The 20,509-nt window shown below is 51.4% G+C and overlaps 1 protein-coding gene across 11 annotated transcripts in view; it reads left to right on the top strand.

Annotated features, from left to right (window-relative positions):
- Nucleotides 1-20,509, top strand: part of Rgs12 (regulator of G protein signaling 12) — a 97,475-nt gene that overhangs the window by 17,951 nt on the left and 59,015 nt on the right. For 9 of the 11 annotated variants that reach the window (XR_007110495.1, XR_007110494.1, XM_047566327.1 and 6 more), the window contains exons 2-3: nucleotides 2,066-4,019; nucleotides 12,847-12,963. Coding sequence is in view for 9 of the 11 variants with exons in the window: in XM_047566327.1 (XP_047422283.1) it covers nucleotides 2,163-4,019; nucleotides 12,847-12,963 (1,974 nt within the window). In the remaining 2 variants the exon portion in view is untranslated. Of the gene's footprint in view, nucleotides 1-554; nucleotides 575-2,065; nucleotides 4,020-12,846; nucleotides 12,964-20,509 lie in introns of those variants that run through there. The other 2 variants (XM_047566325.1, XM_047566332.1) reach the window with 2 other exon arrangements.

The following is a 20,509-nucleotide window of genomic DNA, read 5'->3' as shown; positions in this document are numbered from 1 at the left end:
GTATACTCTGCTCCTGCCCCATCAGGTGCTGAGACAGCCCCTTAGTTGGTGGCTGAAGCCCAGATCTGCTCTCCTCCAGGGCCCACCTCAGTCTGACCAGGCCCTAGTTGGTCTGGGCAGTGCTGGGCTTCTGCATCCCTGGGCTGGGGCCCATCCTTGGGTCCCTCCGCCTGCCTCAGTGGCCATCACCTCTGATGGACCCTCCAGCTCCCCCTCACAGAGACCCTTGGATTACACTGGCCTCCTGAATAGAATAACCAGGGTAGTCTCCCCATCTCAGATGGTCACTTGATGGCATCTGCAAAGTCCTGTGGCCATGGGAGGGGATGTTTTTGGGCACAGGCCATTAGGGTATGGACCTATTAGGGAACATTATTCAGCTATCACACTGCTAAAAAGATCCAGCGAGGAGGTCCTAAAAACATTTCTTGATAACTTTAGTATATGTTACCTTTTTAATTTTTTCTTCTATTTTCTCTCTTTTTCTTTTTTTCTGCTTCTGGGGATGGAACCTAGGGTCTTGTGCCTGCTAAATGAGTTCTCTGCCACTGAACCACACCCCCAGCCCCAGTAGGTACGTTCTTACTGATGAATATGAATCCATTAAAAGTTTGGTCCTAACATTTAAATTACTGATTTAGCACCACTTTGATATTAAGTAATACAGTATTTATAAATAGATTGCTGTTTTCACACACGTCTCAAAGCAGAGTGTTGTCACCAGGGGCTGCTCTTGGAGGTGTCTGGTCATGCGCTTCCCACCTCACCCTGCCCCAGCTTCTCTGTGTGTGTGTCTGAAAATTATTCTGACTCTGTCTATGACTGTTTCCGGAAACTTTATCCCAAGACACGAGAATCCCTTCTAACTACAGTTATTTAAAAATCATGTTCCTTATTGTTTTCTGGATCTTCACAACATAGCCACTGGCTGTATTGCTTTTTAAAGGGTCTGGTGCAGTGGAGAGTTCTCAGGGCGGTCGAGACCCGTCTGGGACAGGCTGTGTGCCGGCTTGGCCCCTGACTGAGGGGAGGCCCCTGCGCCTCAGGGGTCTGTGTAGACGGTGAGGTCTGTGTAGACGCCTGCCCCGCCTCTGGGAGTCTGGAGATTCAGCACGGACCCTCCAAGGTGCCCAGGGGACCAGCCCCAGTGAACGCCCTGGACACAGAGTCCCTCCTGGGCTCCCTGGTTGGCACTGCCACACGTGCTGCCAGGGCTCCTTGCTGGGGAGTCAAGTGCGTCCCCAGCCTCCACCAGGAGGGGCTCTGGACACCCGCCTGGGCTGTGATGAGCCAGGCTGTGAGTGTGCCTTGTGCTGAGTCCTGGGTCGCGGGCCCAGGGGTGGGCCTGGGGACCCTGACACAGGTCTGTTTTCAGTGACATGCAGTAAGTACTTTAAATGATAAAGTCTTGCCCTGGAATAATTAATGAGAATTATATTTCCTTGCTGTTTTGGGTCATTGTTTTATCTATCCTGTTGCGTGACCTCTGTAGCTTTATAAATTGAGGTTGTGTTCAAACTAATATGTTTTCTGCACACAACACTTTGTTCAAAAAAATTAATTGTGGGAGGATTGCGGGATATGAGAGAACATAAAGTGACCCTGTCTCCTGAGGGAAATGCTTCAAGGGGATTTGTGACCAAATCAAGTATTGGATGAAATGATCTTCAGGGCCTTTGACCCCAGGACAGCCCTGCTGTTCAGCTGGGCTCTGCCACTTGAGGGGCACCCCTGGATACTCGTGACCTGTAGTGACTCCTGGGAATGCTCAGTGGGGCCTGTTGCTGTCCCCACAGCTGCACATGGGGCTGCTCCGTGGAGTCCTGCTCACGCCTCCCCAGGGCTGAGGTGGCCTCATCCCTGAGAGGTGCTTTCTGCTTGAAGGGAGGGTTCTCTTTCCACTTTGAGGTGCGGCGGATGCAGACTCTGCTCTCCCTCCCATGGGCATTTACGTGGCAGCTGGGGTGGCGTTCCTTGAGAATCATCTTTTTATGTTTGGGTAGTATACCTGTCAGTGGTGGAGATGGGCCTATCGGTGACAAGCTGTTTTGTCTTTCCTCCTTAGGGCCTTGTTTCAAGAGGAACTGTGGTAGCCTCGAGCACCCCTGAAGCATGGATCCCCTGGCTTAGCGACATGCTGTCTATCTTGGGAGCGCCTCAGGATGTACAGGGCTGGCGAGCCAGGGAGGTGCGTGCGGAGTGTGGAAGTCGCCCGCGGCAGAGCTGGCTACGGGTTTACCCTCTCTGGACAGGCACCTTGCGTGCTCAGCTGCGTCATGAGGGGCAGCCCCGCTGACTTCGTTGGCCTCCGAGCCGGAGACCAGATATTTGCTGTCAATGAGATCAACGTGAGAAAAGCCTCTCATGAGGACGTGGTGAAGTTGATCGGGAAGTGCTCTGGTGTCCTGCGCATGGTGGTTGGAGAGGGTGTCGGCCACCTGGAGTCCTGCTCCAGTGATGAGGAAGGTGGACTTTATGAGGGAAAAGGCTGGCTAAAGCCCAAACTCGACTCGAAGGCATTGGGTATAAACAGGGCAGAGAGAGTCGTGGAGGAAATGCAGTCGGGTGGGATTCTCAATATGATTTTTGAAAACCCAGGTCTTTGTGTGAGTGGTTCAGAGCCCTTAAAGCTGAAGCAGAGATCCCTGTCGGAGTCTGCTGCCCCACGATTTGACCTGGGCCTGGAGGGGCTGAGTGCGCCACATCCTGGAGTGCTTTCCAAGGAGGAAGTGTCAAAGGTCATCAACGAGGATTCAGTTTTCAGCGTGGGGCTAGAGAGTCACGATGACTTTGGACTGGATGCGAGTATTCTGAACGTTGCCATGGTGGTGGGCTACCTGGGCTCCATCGAGCTCCCTTCCACGAGCTCCAACCTGGAGTGCGACAGCTTGCAGGCCATCCGCGGCTGCATGCGGCGCCTGCGGGCAGAACAGAAGATCCACTCGCTGGTGACAATGAAGATCATGCATGACTGTGTGCAGCTGTGCGCGGACAAGGCTGGTGTGGTGGCCGAGTACCCGGCTGAGAAGCTGGCGTTCAGTGCTGTGTGCCCAGACGACAGGCGGTTCTTTGGGCTGGTGACCATGCAGACCAGTGATGATGGGAGCCTGGTGCAGGAGGAGGAGGGCACCCTGCGCACGTCCTGCCACGTGTTCATGGTGGACCCAGACTTGTTTCATCACAAGATCCACCAAGGCATCGCGCGGCGTTTTGGGTTTGCCTGCACAGCCGACCCTGACACCAGCGGCTGTTTGGAGTTCCCAGCATCCTCACTTCCTGTGCTTCAGTTCATCTCTGTCCTGTACCGAGACATGGGTGAGCTGATCGAGGGTGTGCGGGCCCGCGCTTTCCTGGACGGGGATGCCGATGCCCACCAGAATAATAGCACCAGCAGCAACAGTGACAGCGGCATTGGGAATTTCAACCAGGAAGAGAAGAGTAACCGGGTGCTGGTGGTTGACTTGGGTGCCAGCTCCAGCAGGCATGGCCTGGGTAGCGGCCCTGGGTGGGAGGGTGTGGGCGGGAGGGGCTCCCAGCCCTGGGGTGTGCCCTGGAATGGGGCCTTCTGTCGGGACCCTGAGGCAGTCTCCCCACTTGAGGCTGGCTCCCAGATGGACAGGTTCTTGGACTTAAACAAGCATCTAGGCCCACCCTCTCACATGGAGGTGCCCCCGGCCTCCTTGCGGAGTTCCGTCCCTCCTTCCAAAAGGGGTGCTGTGGGTGCTGGCTGTGGTCTGAGCCAGCGGTGGCTCCCGGTCCACGTGCTCCAGGAGTGGCAGTGTGGGCATGCCAGCGACCAGGAATCGTACACGGATTCCACCGACGGCTGGTCCAGCGTCAACTGCGGCACGCTGCCCCCTCCCATGAGCAAGATCCCCGCAGACCGCTACCGGGTAGAAGGCAGCTTCACGCAGGCCCCATTGAGCTCCCAGAAGAGGGACTGGGCCAGGAAAGCTTTTGGGATGCAAAACATTTTTGGGCCCCATCGAAATGTTAGAAAGAGCAAAGACGACAAGAAGGTAAGCCTGCTGGCAGTAATGCAGGGCAGATGCACTTGGTGGCGTGGCCTTGGCCGAGGCTCCTGGTGGGTGCCACAGGGTATCTGCTCTGCCCCATGCTGCAGACTGCCTTGCCTGGAAGCCCTGGCTCTCCATGGCTCTCATTCTCCTGCTGCCGTGCGTGGCCCTGACGTCTGGGTGGGCAGGTGGGGTGAGAGGGAAGGTGACTCTCAGCCTGGGCCAGGTCCTCCTCCTGCTCCTCCCCATGGTGGGCTCCTGGCTGCTTGCGGCCAGGGCAGGATAGAGCAGAAGCCCTGGCTGGGCTGCCTGTGGTGTGCTCTCACCTGAGGCCCCTCCAGCTCTTGGGGCTTCCTTGTTATAAAGTGCTTCCGAGAGGGAAAGGACAGGTCTGCAGTTCCATCTCTCCAGAGTGACCCTGCAAGTGCTGATATATCTGAGGACAGACTTTTTTTTTTAAAGAAAAGCAGTTGTAATTCCATGGATTTCCAACCTGATTCTTTTCTTTTTATTTTCTAAAAGTAAAATGAAATGTATGTTTAATAGGTTGTTCTAGTAGGGTCTCACTTTTATTTTTCATGTTCCTGGCAGTTCTAAACCCCAACTGGGCTTCTCAAGGAGGGGTCCTCTTCCTTCCCTGTGGAGCCCACCCTGTGGAGGGGTCAGGAGCACTCTCAGCTGTAGCCTGGGGGCTGTTTTCATTGGGCTAGTCAGGGGGTAATGGGCTGGAAACTGTTACTTGAGATAGGACATTTGTGGTCTCTTGAGCACATATTTAAGAATGTGTTCTCTCCATTGTCCTTATGTAAGTAAGAGAAATATCTGGATCCTCCTGGCTCTTCGGGACTGTGGGGCCCTTACCCATATCCCTTGAAGTGTGGTGGCCTGGGCACTGTACAGTGTTGTGCTTTGCATGATTTACGGTGCTGGGTTACAGTCCTCAGGACGCCTGGGAGGCCTACAGTACCCTTGTCTGGTTAGCAAGTGAACTGACTGACTCTTGAGGGTTGGTGATGTGGGAAGTTCAACCTGTTGGGAATCAGCGGGTCCTGAGCTGCTCCTGGGGCTCTTTGTAGTGCTGTCTCCACTGAGGGGCATTTACAGCCACAGCCAGGCTGGAGCGGGGCAGGAGGATGGAGTGCCCCTGGGGAGCTGGGGCATCAGTGCTGGACAAAGGCAAGCACCGCTGCTTTATGCAGCGCCAGTGCCCGACCTCACCTTGGCAGGAGTTCTCCACGCCACCAGGCAGGTGACTTTACGGGACTTCTCCATGCCACCAGCCAGGTGACTTTACGGGAGTTCTCCATGCCACCAGGCAGGTGACTTTACGGGAGTTCTCCATGCCACCAGGCAGGTGGCTTTACGGGAGTTCTCCATGCCACCAGGCAGGTGACTTTGCGGGAGTTCTCCATGCCACCAGGCAGGTGACTTTACGGGAGTTCTCCATGCCACCAGACAGGTGACTTTATTTCTGTTTTCCTGGCAAGGAAGTGAAGCTTCATGAATGTCAAGAGCCTTGCCCACAGCCAGGTGGCAAGTCAGTACTGGCAAGTCGGCCCCCAGGGACTATCCTACTGTGAGGCAACAGGACCAGTTGACCTGGCCACAGCCCAAGTGTCCTGTTGTGGGAAACAGACTGGTGGAGAAGCAGCAAGCAGCACTCTGAGAGGAGAACTTGGACAGGCCCAGAGGAATACAAAGTCCAAAATTTGAGCTCCCACCCACAGTTTCTTACAACATTCATCGGCTATCTCTGTAGCATCATAAACTTTCTAGTCCGCCTGATACGTGGTTGTGCACAGGTTTCTAGCAGGAAGCACGTTTTCAGAAGCAAAGTGCATAATGGGAAAGAACTGGCTCTCTAGCCTTGAGTGGGCAGGCACTTCCCAGGGGAACTGACCTATAGTCCAAAAGGTAGGTACCCCTGGCCAGTCAGGCTTCCTGGAGTAAGGCTGCGCCAGGGGAGGGGACTGACCAGGTGACCAGCTGGGCTGGCTCCAGGATCAGAGGCTGGGCAAGGAAGGGAGGCCGGGCAGTCGTGACTGGCACAACCCTCTGTTTGGCCACATGGCACGCATACCCCCTTCTGCCCATACTGGGTCTCCTATACCACAAGAGTGGCCCAGGTGGACCCCCAGACAGGACCCTCATGGTGAGGATGCTTGCTTCTTTCAGCTCAGTCCCAGCAGTTGGTTGCTGGTTGTTGTGGTTTGTCGTGTGACTTCTCTGAACTGATTCTGTGAAGTGTATTCTGTTATGTGTCCACAAGGTTGGCTAGCCTTGTGATCAGCTAGTGACTGGACAGATGTGTCCTTAGAAGCTGACAGTCTCCCAGGCCAGCTGGGGGCTTGGTGTGCGTGCAGGGGTGTACCTTTAGCACTCTGCCCTTCTGTCACTTCCTTCTCAAGGTCAGAGGTGAGAACTTGGGGCCTTCTCAGGCATTCTCGAACATGTGGCTTCTAGATACCCAGGAATATGTTGGGGCTTCTTAACTTCCAGGGTGTCTTATTCCCCAGCTTTATCTCGAGCCAGCCTTGGCTAAATTGTCTCTGCTTAGAGTTTATTTGCCAAGTAAATTCCAATGGGTGTTTTATGTACCCAGCACTGGGGAGGGGTGGGGGCAGTGTGGTCAGGACAGACATAGCCTGGCCCTGCAGGGGCTGTAATCTAGGTTGGATTAGAGATTTTGAATTCTAGCAGTGGAGGCAACAAAAGAAAAAGTATACAGAAATCACATTACATCAACCATCTGAAAGTCGCGTTTATCGAAAGGCTCACCACCCGAGTGGAAAGCGGCACAGGGTGGGCGGCGCACTCGTGGACAGCACAGCGGGTGCCGGTTAGCCCAGGTGACGTAGGAAAACCCTACTCCGTGCCAGTGGCAAGCACCCAGCTAGAAAGGGGGGACAGGACCCAGACAGACGTTGCTCAGAGAAGGTGTTCACGTGGCAGCAGCATGTGGACACACGCTGGCCTCGCAGGCCACCAGTAGAGGACCAGCCCGGACCAGTGCAGTGCACGCCCAGCAGGAGAGTGACAGCAGTGGGAGGAAGCACTGTTGGACGTGTCAGTGGTGTGGCCACCCCAGTGTGGTGGTTCCCTAAGAAATTCAGAGTAGATCACCAAGTGATCCAGCGTTCCCACTTCTGACGTGTACCTGGAACCTGAAGCAGACTTGATGGGCCAGGGACACAGCAGCATTAGCACTACAGGTGGGACAGGGAGGTGCCCGGCGTCCACCCAGGGGAAGGAGCAGTGTAGAGCAGCCACCCTACTCAGAGCAGCCACCCTACCTGGAGCACCATGGTCCTCAGAAGGAGATCCTGAGGCATGCTGGCAGGATGGGCCCTGAGGCCTTCACCGAGCAGGATGAGCCGCTTCCACACACCCAGGACCCGGAGTCCTTGAGCCCATGCACAGGGGAGGTGGTGGGCGCTGGTGTTCATGGGATGGAGCTTCCACTGGGAAGACAGAAAGCTCTGGAGACAGTGTGGTGGTTGAGCAGCACCATGAGAGGCCTGGTGCTACCCCAGTGGTCAAGATGGCACATTTTGTGTTATATTCATTACATGGCAGAGTTACAAAAGTATCCCAAAAGCACAGTGCAGTAGTAGAACAAGACTCAGGAGCCAGCTGTGGTGGCGCTCACCTGTAATCCTAGTGACTCTGGGGACTGAGGCAGGAGGATCCCAAGTTCAAAGCCACCCTCAGCAAGTTAGCAAGACCCTGTCTCTAAATAAGAAATAGAAAGGGCTGGGGATGTGGCTCAGTGTTTATAAAGAACCCCTGGGTTCAATCCCTTGTCTCTCCCACTGAAAAAAAAAGGATCTGGACTTCAGACCAGCCACCCTGCTCTGACCTTGGACAGTCCTCTGTGGCTTCTGTTCTCATCTGTCGCCTAAAGATTGGACTAGCTAGTTACCTGGTCACTTCTTGCCCTGCATTGGGGGTCCCAGGGGAGAATGTGTTGTTGGCACAGAGAGGGGTTGATGGTTCGGCCTCAGGGCAGTGGGCAGGCGTCAGCAGACTAGGTTCCACCCTTACCTCATTTCTAGCTGTTTTCTATGGGGGGCCTGTGCCTTGTGGGCCTCCTGTGTGGTTGGCAACAGCAGAGAGGAGCCCTCCTTGGGAGCCCAGCCAGCACCTTTGCACTTTGAGATGGCACCTTTGCACCAAATGGGTGATTCCTCCTGGGGTCCTTCGGCAATCCTTGAAGCTGGCTGTCCTCCTGCCAACTTGGGCACTTGGGCTCGGGCCTTGTGTGGATCTGGGCAGTGAGGTGATGTGGCTGCCCCACGCGTCTGCCTCAGGGTGACTGCAGATGCTGCTGCTACTCCTGTGGGCCCTGCTGGCCTCTGGGCCTTCCCACCTTAGTCAGTGTTTGCAGAGGAGCCAGGGTCCTGAGGCTGCTTTACAGGAAGTGCTGTCTACTGTTTAGCCCTCAGGGGAGAGTCTGGACTGTGCAGGACCAGCAGGGGATGCCCACCTATCTGTGGAAGTTCACACCTCCGTCTCCTTCTGCCAGGATGATGGACTCTCAATTTGAGAAAACAACGAATCATGCTGGTTTCCTCTGTTGGTTAATGTCACTTCAGGCACTTGCATTCATTCCCGGAGTTGATTTAGTTCTTTGCAGGAATGTCTTTCTCTTTGCTGGACTGTTAGATTTGTCTTTCTTCTTTCCATTTCCAAGTCTCACAACCTGTCTGTGTGTAACTGGGTGCAGGCTTCCCCCTGCCTGCCCTGGGGTACAGGTTCTCAAGCCAATTGCAGCGGGGCAGCTTGGCAGGTGTGGCCATGCTGTCCTGTGCAGAGTTTCCTGTGCAGTCACCTGAGTTTCATGAATTAAGCTTTTTCTTATCACAAAGCCATGGGTTCATTACCCACTCCCCTAAATGTGGAAAGTACTGACTGTTGTATAATTTGTACAAAATGGAGTCATTTCATACAAGGTTTTGACCTTCTGGTGAGCGGTAGACTGTGGACGTTTCCTGTGTTCCACTTGTGCTGTGACAAGGCCATCTGCATGGCTGCTCGGCCGACCTTGGGCTGGGGTGACTCGCCCCCGCTATTAGCAGTCAGCCCCCACGTTGTTTGGCTTCCTAAACACCACTGAGCACCTTCTCCTTGGTCCTCTCAGCAAGTCCTGGGTGCTGAGCACTGTGCTGGGCGGCAGGTATGAGAAGGGAACAGACAGAAGCCGAAGCCAGAGGTCCCTGCTGCCCTTATGGATGTGCTGGTCCACAGCGGGTAGGTGCAGATGCCGGCAGTGTGCAGTCTTGGTGGTGGCAGGAAGGCAGGGGAGGGACCCTGGGGAGTCTGCCTCGGTCAGGGCCTGACCTAGTGCAGGAGGGGACGAGGTTGAGGGCCTGAGCTGGGAGCCCAGAGTCTGTGTGGCAGGACAGGCCCCACAGCTTCAGCAACAGCAGAGCATTGCTGGAGACCCTGAGGGTGTGAGCAGGCAGCCAGGGGGGAGAGGCCAGTCCCGAGATGCTGGTCCCTCAGACCAGATTTATTTTTAGAGTTAGAATCAGCTTTGAGCAAGTTTTTTTTTTTTTTTTTTTTTTTTAGTTGTCAATGGATATTTATTTATTTGTTTGTTTGCTTTTATGTGGTGCTGAGAATTGAACCATTGCCTCACACATACTAGGCAAGCGCTCTACCACTGAGCCATGACCCCAGCTCAGCTTTGGGCAAGTTTTTGAACAATGAATTTCTCTGACAATTGTGTCTTGAGAATCTCACGTTCTTTACTTGATAGCAAGGACCCCAGTGAGGTGACCTGACGCGGCTGTTCCAGTGTGAGTGCGGGGTGAGGTGTGGACCTGAGCCTGCCCGCAGCTCACAGCCTGCACCAGGGAGTGCAGGTTCCCTGGAGCCAGGAGTGTCATGTCAACAGCAGAGCTTTCTTGGTCGTCACAGCCAGGCCTGTGCCATCAGGGACGAGACACATGATAAGCCAGACGCTCACCACCCCCAGCAGGAGGCAGGAACCCATGTTGGTCTGGATGCCTGGCCTCTGATCACCTGGCGGGATGGGTGCCCAGGCTCAAGCCTCAGAGATGCTGCCTGTGCAGATGTGCCCTCCTCAGCTGGGGATAAGCAGGTCTTCCCGCACAGCTGTCTTGGAGTGAACCTGAGTGGCCATGGCTCTGGAGAGGCCCTGTGATGCTTAGCTCCACCCTGGCCCCTGCTGGTCTTGCTTTTGTGCTGCCTGTAACCGGAAGCCCTCTGGGGGGCTTTCCTTGGGGTCTGGCTGTGGTGGATGCAAAGAGGGTGCCTCTCCACATGGCAGCTGCAGCCTTGGGGCGTGGGGCCCCTTGCCTGCCCCAAAGATGGTGCCACCAGCTCCACCTGCCATCCAGGGCTGCCCTTTGCCTGCTCTGTACCAGAACTGCACTGACTTCCCAGGAAGCTGCTGCCTCTGCTTCCCCAGTGGGCTCCACCACGGGATGTGGTGGCTGTCCTCTGTGTTCTTGTCACACCTGGCACAGGAGAGGGTGTCCAGTCTGGCTCCTTTCTATGCGCCCAGCACATTCTGCCACCCTTTCCGTGGGTGGCACTCATGTGTGTCCCCCTAGTGGGAGGCTATTGTGTGCTCAGGACCTGCTGGTTGTGGGTATTGGCAGGTGATAGCATGGTGGGGTGCTTGCTCTGCACCCCCAGGTGAAAGGGTGTTCACTCTGTTGGGCAGTGGGATTCTGTGGGCAGAGGTGGACTTGCCCCTGTCCCAGGACCCCATTCCTGGTGGCGTTAACATCTTCTGAGAGGAGGGCCTTGGCCACCCCCTTCAGGCCCCGCTGTTCTCTGCAGCTATTCTCACTTCCCCTTTCCAACTCCACCCTCCCTTCAGCTTTCCTTTGCTCACAGATCCCCAACTGCCTGTCCATCCAGCTGTGTGTTCTGATGACCTTCGTCAAGTGCCCCCACAGCGTGGCCTTGCTTTGCCTGTCCCCGGCTCTACAGCCTGCCTGACTGCTGCTAGGGTTTTACCAGTGCGTGTGGGGTTGGGGATGTGAGAAATGGACTCCCTGTCCAAACCCAATCCACAGAGTGGACCGAGAGGCATGAGCTATAGCAAAAATCAAGGCTTGACGGTCTTGCAAGAACTGTGTCCAGGGATGCAGGACACCCAGAGCCGTTATATCCAGCTGTCTCCTCGTGTGCGAAGTCCCTCCCTGGTTCCTCATTGACTGAGTACTATGGGGCACACAGTCTTCCCGATGTTGCCTGGGGCTTACTGTCTCCTATTGGGTTATTTAAAGAAATGTACCTTTGGTTGTTCCCACCTCCCTGTTCTCCTGGTGAGAGTCTTCCTGGATCGAGTGCCCTTGGCACGGACACAGCTCTTACTTCTGTACCTCAGTTACTGTTTCTTAATGGAGAGGTCCTCTCTGTTGGTCAGGCCTTCCTGCTTACCTCCTGTTTGTCAAGGGCTGGTTCAGGGGCATAGGCTTTGGACCCGCCACATCCATAGGCTGGTGCTAAAAACTGCTGTAACTTTCCAATCTCACTATCTCCCCTCCGACTCCCTCATTACATTCCTGTTTCACAGGTAAGGCTGAACACTGATGTCTGAATGTGGACCATCAGACTTTGTATTTCTTAGAGGGGGACAGGGGGACTTTGTGTGCAAGGTCTGTGGTGGCCTGTGGCCCTGTGCTGGCTGAGGGGATGAGAGGATGGGAGTAGGGGCAGGGACTCTGAGACTCCAGGCATTGGTGGACTGGAGGTCCTGATAAGGAGTGTTGGGTGAGGTGCTAGGGGAAGAGGGTGGGAAGGCAGAGGCTGGTGGCTCGGGGGAATTTGGCATTGAGATGACCGAGGAGGGCGGGGACAAGAGTGGGGCTGGGTGGCCATGTGGGAAAAGGATGTATCCTGACGCTGAGGATGATGGAGGGGCCGAGGGTGGGGTCTGTGCAGGGCGTTTGGATCTCTAGAGACCTGGAGCCAGGACGAGCGTTGGGGCTGGGGGAGCAGCAGGAGGTGGGCCGGGCACATGGGTCAGGGCAGGTGGACCGAGGCTGTACTTGGAGGACTCTGGAGGCCAGAGCCTTGCTCCTTTGCTGCCTCTGTCACAGGTGGGGGTGAGAGGGCCAGTTCGTGGCCAGGATGTCACTCCTGTGTGGCTCAGAGCAAGGCAGCAGTGCACCAGAGTTCAACCGCTAGAGGTTTACAGGGAATTGCTGCAGGGGTTCCCATGGGTGGGCACCATCTTCAGGTGACCCAGAAACAACTTGGCACCCTCCTCCTGCCAGAGAGGGGCCTCAGGTTCCAAGGTGTTTGGGGAATCCCCTTGTGCGACTTTCGTTGTTGGCACCGCCGGCTTCCATGCTGGAAGTGTCTGGCGTGCTGAGCACCAGGAAGACGTCTGAGGCCACGAGAGGAGGAACTGCGGTCTCGCCAGCTGCTGTGTCACACGTCAGTGCTGGTTGGTCCCTGGGTCGGTGGCGTGTCCTGAAATGTCGGAAGCTCTGGAAAGTGTGGCCTCTGCCCCGTGCTTCCCACTCGCCACGCGTCCCCGTGCTCTTCCTTTGGCTCTTTTGGGGCAGGCGGTCCTGTGCCATCTTGGAGTTAGAGAGTGGGGCTGGGAGGCGTCATCGGGCACAGACAACTGGTAACTGGCAGAGCAATATCTGGAAGTCCTGAGACGCCTCTTCCCCAGCTTTGTGTTTCTGCGGGTGTAAAACGTATGGCGAAGCTCGCCCTGGGTGGCGCCCCGTCTGGTTGTGCCTCCTGGCCACGCGCTCCTCTACTCTCCTGCAGCCCCCGGGAAGAGCTGACGGCTCTCTGGGAGGACCTCCTGACACGCCTTTTTCTTTCTGTCTAGGGCTCCAAGTTCGGACGAGGAGCTGGGTTTGCCCAGACTTCTCAACGCGCCTCATCACGGAGGTCATTCGGAAGATCCAAGAGGGTCAGCATCACGCGTTCCCTCGATGACCTAGAGGTAGGTGGGTGCGTTCCTCTGCTCAAGGTGCCAACGCTGAAAGTTGCCCTAGAGAAGCTTCCTGCTCCTCATGGAGCGTGGCTTCCCAGGGAGCTCCCCACACGCTGCTTTACCTTTGCCGCCCTGGACGCGCCTGTGGGCACCCCTGCCCCTCAGCATAGCGGTGCCGTGTAGACAGGGCTCGCCGGATCCCAGGGAGCTTCCTGGAGGAGTGGTGTTGGCCCTGAGGGCGTATCCTCCTGGGGCCTCTTTTATCTTTTATTTCTTTTTAAAAAAATAGTGAATTTATTTTTTGAGAGAAATTTCAGTTTTACAGAAAACTTGAGTGGAAGTCACAAAGCCCCCACCCCCACCCTGCGCCTGCCCTCAGGCCACCGGTTGTCATCCTTACATGGCAGGGACATGTGTCGCAGCCGAGGCGCGTGCAGAGGCAGTGCTCTTGACAGGGGTGTGGGGAGCCGGTCGTGCCTTGGGCGTGTGGATGGATGGACGTCGCACCCCCACCTGGCGGCAGGGGCAGGACAGGCCCGGGGTCTGCCTGCTCTCCCATCTCCTGCCCTGGCCTGGCACATCCCCTTTCACAGTCCACTTCGTGTGTTTGAATGCTAGTAAACGCAGCCATGCTACGGGCCTCGTCCTGCCACTGTCCAAACATGGGCCTGAGTGTTCAGGACTTCCGGCGTGGCTGCAGCTCTGAGGGTTATTGTGGGCTAGTGCGGCACTCCGTTTGGAGTGTGCCCAGTGTTTGGTCCACCCTGCAGTGGTGGACACTTGGGGAGTAGGAGCACATGCTCTCCACTCCTGCCTGGCTCCCCGAGCACACAGTAGGACTGAAAGGAAGGGCCGCATGAGGGGCTGGCCACGGCCTGCCTGGCAGCTCCGACTTGAGGGCAGGGCTGTTGCTGAAGGCACCCAGCCGAGTGGGTGGTCTCCTGTCCTCGGGTGAGGCTTCTGCCAGGGAGGCTGTCTGGTTTGTCTGCAAGACGTCCTCGCAGGTCCGTCCCCAGGAGAGGGAAGCCTGCGTGCAAAGCTTTGTGCAGCGGGGAGGTCACAGGTCGCTGTGCCTCAGAGGTGGTCACCTGGGCCCTGACATCCTCAGCGCTAGAAGGAAGCTAGCTAGCTGGTGCGGGTCTCTTGCCTCCAGTCTTGGGAAAATCCCAGTTGGGGCTTCCGTCCTCGTTCCACGCCTCAGGTGTGGCAAACCCAGGCTGCGCAAATCCAGGCTCTCCTGCCTGTGCCTCCTCTTTCTTAGGGGGAAAGGGGGATTTGAACCCAGGGGTGCTCTACCACTGAACCACATTCCCGCCCTTTTAATTTTTTATTTTGAGAGAGGATTTCACTAAATTACTTAGGGCTTTGCCAAGTTGCTGAGGCTGGCTGTGAACTTGGGTCCTCCTGGCTCAGCCATGCAGTTTTTTTTTGTTTGTTTGTGTGTTTGTTTGTTTTTTGGTGCTGAAGTCTGGGATCGTGCAGTCTTCTCTGCCTCAGCACGAGTGGATGAGAGGCAGCTGCAGGCAGCTCTCCACAGGCTTGCTCAGTGAGCAGCGCAGTGTGCACTAACCCCAAGTTCAGAGAGGAAATTCTGAGAAGTTAAAAGATATTTTGAACCAAATAATAATGAAAATACCACCTGTCCAAATTTGTGGGACTTGGCACAGCCATGCTTATAGCTTCATGGTGCCTAGATTACTGAGGAAAGGAGGCAGAAGTCATCACAAGCATGGACAAGGGCCAGAGTAATGACTAGACAGTAACTGGTCAGAACAGCAGCTTATGCAACAGAAAACGAGCCAACTCAACTCAAAACAGATAGAGGATTACTTCCCAGCTCGCCTCAGGAGGTCACCATAATCTTGGTACCAAAAATCTGACTGAGACTTTAGAAGGAAGGAAAGTTACAAGCAAGCTCACCAACAATAGCCATGAGAACCCTAAACCACACATTAGCAAGTGGAGTTCAGCAGTTTATAAAAAGGGTAACAAACACAGTGTTTATTACAAGGATATAGTATTTTTTAATATTTGAATATCAGTCAATATAACTTACCACATTAGCAGAGTAAGGTAGAAAAGGTGTACGTTAATGTCAACAGAGGCAGGAAAGACATTTGGTAAAATTCAGAACCCCTTTATGGTAAAACAAACAAAACTGAACACAGCAAGAATAAAGGGCCCTTTCTTAATCTGATAAATGTATGGGAAACCCCATGGCCTGCATCCTGTGTCAGTTTGTCCTTGGAGATCTGGAGCAAGAGGAAGGCGTCTGCTCTTACTTTTCAATTTAAATTTTTACTGGAAGTCCTAGTTAATGTACTAAGGAGGTGAAAACAGTAGAAGCCTAAAAAGATTGCAAAGAAGAAATGAGAATGTTTTTCTCAGATGATATGATTGCAACCTAGACAGTCCAAACACGAGCACGAGTGAATTGAGCAGGTTGATGGACAGGTGCTGGTGGTGCTGGGAGGAGCCCAGGGCCTCGTTGGTGCTGCGCACACACTCCTCCACTCAGCTGCATCGTGTCCTGGAGCTGTGGCAACGCACAGTCGGTATGGACACAGTTAGAGAATGACTGTATGCATTTTAATCAAAATGCCAACAGGTGTTTTGTGGAAATTAAGAAAATGACTCTAAAATTTTCATGGAAGTAAAAAAAAAATAAAAATAAAAAAAAATTCATGGAAGTGCAAAAAGCTGAGCCAAGTAGTTTTTTCCATTTCTGACTGTGGTGAGGTACGCATGACCGGAATTGCCATTTTTACCACCTTAGGTGTCAACTCAGTGTTACGGAGCACTTCACAGTGTGCACCCCCCTCTCCATCCATCCCTAGTGCTGTTTCCATCTTGCTGAACTGGAACTCAGCCCCGTACACAGGAACTCCCCAGCCCTCTCCCTGGCACCTGACAAGCCCTCTACTTTCTGTAAGCAGGGATTTCGACCATGAGAACAGTCCTGCGGTATTCACCTTTTTGTGACTGGCTTATTTCACTTAGCATCCATGTTGTGGCGTGTGTCAGAGTTCCCAGTGAATACAGATCTCTTCCTGTGGCTGGTGATATTCCTCTGCAGTGCAGACCTCACTTTGCTCATCCATTCGTCTGCTGAGGGAGCCCTGGCATTGCCGTGAACTTGGGTGTCCAGATATCCCTGCTTTCCAACTCTTAGCAAATATGAAGACATAGCAGAAGAAATCAGGGATGAAATAAAAAATACTTAGAGGAAATGAGAATAGCAATACAACATATCAAAATCTCTGGGACTCTATGAAGTCAGTACTAAGAGGAAAGTTCATTGCATTGAGCTCATACATTAAAAGAATCGAAAGTCAACAAATAAATAACCTAACATTACATCTCAAGGCCCTAGAAAAAGAACAAATCAAAACCAAAAGCAGTAGAAGGCAGGAAATAATTAAAATAAGAACCAAAAATCAGTGAAATTGAAACAAAAAAAAAATTTTAAAAATCAACAAAAATTTGATTCTTTGGAAAAAAAAAAAAAATTGATGAACCGTTAGCCAAACTAGTGAAGGAGAGCAAAAACTCAGATTACTAAAGTTCATGATGAAAAAGGAAATATCACAATGGATACTACTGAAATAAAGACAATAATCAGAAACTATTTTGAAAATGTATATTCTAATAAAATACAAAATCTTGAAGACACCGACAAATTTCTAGAGACATATGATCTACCCAGATTGAATCGGAGGACACAGAAAATTAAACAGTTCAAATTCAAGCAATGAAATTGAAGACACCATCAAAAGCCTACCAACCAAGAAAAGCCCAGGACCTGATGGATTTTCACCCAAGAGAATTAACACCATTAGTTCTCAAATTATTCCATGAAATAGAAAATGAGGGAACCCTTCCAAACTGATTCTATGAAGCTATTATCACCATGATACCCAAACCAGACAAAGACACATCAAGGAAAAAAGACTTTAGACAAACATCCCTGATGAATATAGATGCAAAAGTTCTTAATGCAATCCTGGCGAAGCATCCAAAAACATATAAAAAAGATAGTGCACCAAGATCAGGTGGGTTCATCTCAGGGATGCAAGGTTGTTTCAATATACAGGAATCAATAAATGTGATACATTACATCAACAGACTTAAAGACAAGAATCACATGATTATCTCAAGAGCTGAAGAAAAAACATTTGACAAAATACAGCATGCATTCATGTTCAAAACACTAGAGATAGTAGGAACATACCTCAACATTGTAAAAGTTATTTATAATAAACCCAAGGCCAATATCATTCTAAATGGAGAAAAATTGAAAGCATTCCCTCTAAAAACTGAAATAAGACAGGGATGCTTGCTCTCACCACTCCTATTCAATATAATCCTTGAAACTGTAGCCAGAGCAATTAGAAGAAAGAAATTAAAGGGAATTGAAGAGGAAAAGAAGAACTGAAATGATTGCCAATGACATGATTCTATATTTATAAGACCCAAAAACCACTGGAAAACTTACAGCAGAACTCATAAATGAATTCAGCAAAGTATCAGGATATAAAATGAACACCCATAAAGAAATTCTGTTCCTATACAAAAGTGATGAATCAGCTGAAAGAGATATTAGGAAAACTACCCCATTCACAATAGCCTCAACAACAATAAAACATTTTGGAATCAGTCTGTCTAAAGAGGTGAAAGACCTCTACAATGAAAACTATAGAACACTAAAGAAAGAAATTGAAGAAGACCTTAGAAGATGGAAAAATCGCCAATGTTCTTGGATAGGCAGAATTAATATTGTCAGTATGGCCATACTACCAAAAGTGCTATATGGATTTAATGCAATTCCTATTAAAATTGCAATGATGTTCTTGTAGAAATAAAAAAAGCAGTCACGAAATTCATTTGGAAAAATAAGAGGTCCAGATTAGACAAAGTCATCCTTAGTGAGAAAAGTGAAGCAGGAGGCATCACAATACCAGAACTTAAATTATACTACAGAGCCATAGTAACAAAAATGGCATGATATTGGCACCAAAACAGACATGTAGACCAATGGTACAGAATAGAAGACACAGAGACAAATCCACATAAATACAGTTACCTCATACTAGACAAAGGGGCCAAAAACATACATTGGAGGAAAGATAACCTCTTCAACAAATGGTGCTGGGAAAACTAGAAGTCCCTCTGTAGCAAAATGAAATTAAACCTCTATCTCTCACCCTGCACAAAACAACACTTAAGTGGATCAAGGACCTAGGCATTAGACCAGAGACCCTGTGCTTACTGGAAGAAACTCTCGATCATGTCGATTTAGAAACTGACTTCCTCAACAAGACTCCTAAAGCTCAAGAAGCAAAATCAAGGGGCTGGGGATACAGCTAAGTTGGTAGAGTGCTTGCCTTGCAAGCACAAAGCCCTGGGTTCAATCCCCAGTACAACGAAAAAAAAAAAAAAAAAGCAAAATCAAGAGTCAATACACGGGCCAGGTGTGGCAGTGCACACCTGTTAATCCCAGTGACTTGGGAGGGTGAGACAGGAAGATTGTGAGTTCAAAGCCAGCCTTAGTAATTTAATGAAACCCTTAGCAACTCAGCAAGACCTTGTCTCTAAATAAAATACCAAAAGGCCTGGGGATATGACTCAGTGGTTAAGTGTCCCTGAATTCAATCCCCAGTACCAAAAAAGGAAAGAATCAATAAATGGGATGGTAGCAAACTAAAAAAACTTTTTCACAGTACAGGAAACAATCAGGAGTGTGAAGAGAAAGCCTACAGAGTGGGAGAAAATCTTTACCTCCTGCACCTCAGATAGAGCACTAATCTCCAGGATATATAAAGAACTCAAAACACCTCACACCAAAAAAACAAATGATCCAATCAATATATGGGCTAAGGAACTGAACAGATACTTCACAGAAGAAATACAGTCAACGAATAAATGCAAAAAATGTTCAACATCTCTAGCAAGTAGGGAAATGCAAATTAAAACTATATTGAGAGGGCTGGGGTTGTGGCTGAGTGGTAGAGTGCTTGCCTAGCATGTGTGAGTCACTGGGTTCGATTCTTAGCACTGCATAAAGGTAAATAAACAAAATAGAGGTATTGTGTCCATCCACAACTAAAGCAAAAACAAAAAGCAAAAAACAGTGGAGATTTCATCTCACTTCAGTCAGAATGGCAATTATCAAGAATACAAGTAACAATGAATGTTGGCAAGGACGTGGGGGAAAAGGTACAACTCCTACGTTGCTAGTGGGACTGCAAATCGGTGCAACCACCCTGGAAAGCAACATGGAGATTCCTCAGAAAACTTGGAATGGAACCACCACTTGACCCAGTTATCTCACTCCTCAGCATATACCCAAAGGACTTAAAATCAGCTTACGACAGTGACACAGCCACATCAATGTTTATAGCAGTTCAATTCACAATAACTAAGCTATGGAACCAGCCTAGGTGCCCTTCAACAGGTGAATGGATAAAGAAAATGTGATATATATATACGCAATGGAATATTATTTAACCTTAAAGAAGAATGAAATTATGGCATTTGCCAGAAAATGTATGGAACTGGAAAATATCACACTAAGTGAAATAAGCCAATCCCCAAAACCAAAAGGCCAAATGTTCTTTCTGATAGGCAGATGATAACACACAATAAGAGGGGGCGGTAGGGAAGAGGAAGAGTAGAAGTTCATTGGATTAGACAAAGGGGAATGCAGGTAAGGGGGCATGGAAACAGGAAAGACAGTAGACCAGTTGGACATAACTTTCTATGTTCATACATGAATATGCAACCAGTGTAACTCCATATCCTAAGAATGGCAAGTTGTTCTCCGTGCATGTGTAATATGTCAGAATATGCTCTACTGTCATGTGTATCTAAAAAGAACAAATAAAAAAATTTTAAAACAAAGAAACAAATGTCCCTGCTTCCGGTTCTTTGGGGTCTATTCTAGAAGTGGAATTGCTACATCATATGATAATCGCATTGGAAATTTCTGAGGGACCTCCATCCTGTTTCCCACCGGGGTTCTGCCACTTGAGTCCCCTTTCACAGTTCACAAGGTTATGGTCAGGTCACGCCTGGCCAGCGCTGGTCATTTCCTACTGTGTGCTAGTAGCTGCCCTCATGTGTGCGGATGGCCTCTCGTTTTGATCTGCAGTTCCCTAAGATCAGTGATGTTGGGCATCTTTCCTTGTGCTTATTGGCCATTTGAATATCCTCTTGGAGAAAGCCTCTGCCCATTTTTAATTGGGTCGTCCTGCAGAAGCTCTCGGCATGTTCTGGATGAAGCTTGGAGAGATGAGTCTGACCAGATGTGAACTTGGGTGGGACTGGGCTGGCAGCTGTGGCCCTGCGCCTCCTGGGCTCCTGCACGGAGATGAGGCGGGTGAGCAGGCGGGTGAGCAGACGGGTGCAGGGTTCAGACTGGGCTGGCACAGGCAGAGTGGGTCTGTGGCCCTGGGGCCCTGGCTATCCTGAGCGGCTGGTGCCGCAGCCGGGCTCCCTCCAGCTCCCGCCTGCTCCCACATCCCGGGGTGGATGGAAGGGAAGGCCAGTTGTTGTT

Source organism: Sciurus carolinensis, chromosome 10 (genome assembly GCF_902686445.1).
Source record: "Sciurus carolinensis chromosome 10, mSciCar1.2, whole genome shotgun sequence".
In the NCBI taxonomy this organism is placed as follows: Eukaryota; Metazoa; Chordata; class Mammalia; order Rodentia; family Sciuridae; genus Sciurus; species Sciurus carolinensis.
This window is presented reverse-complemented; position numbering and strand designations above follow the sequence as displayed.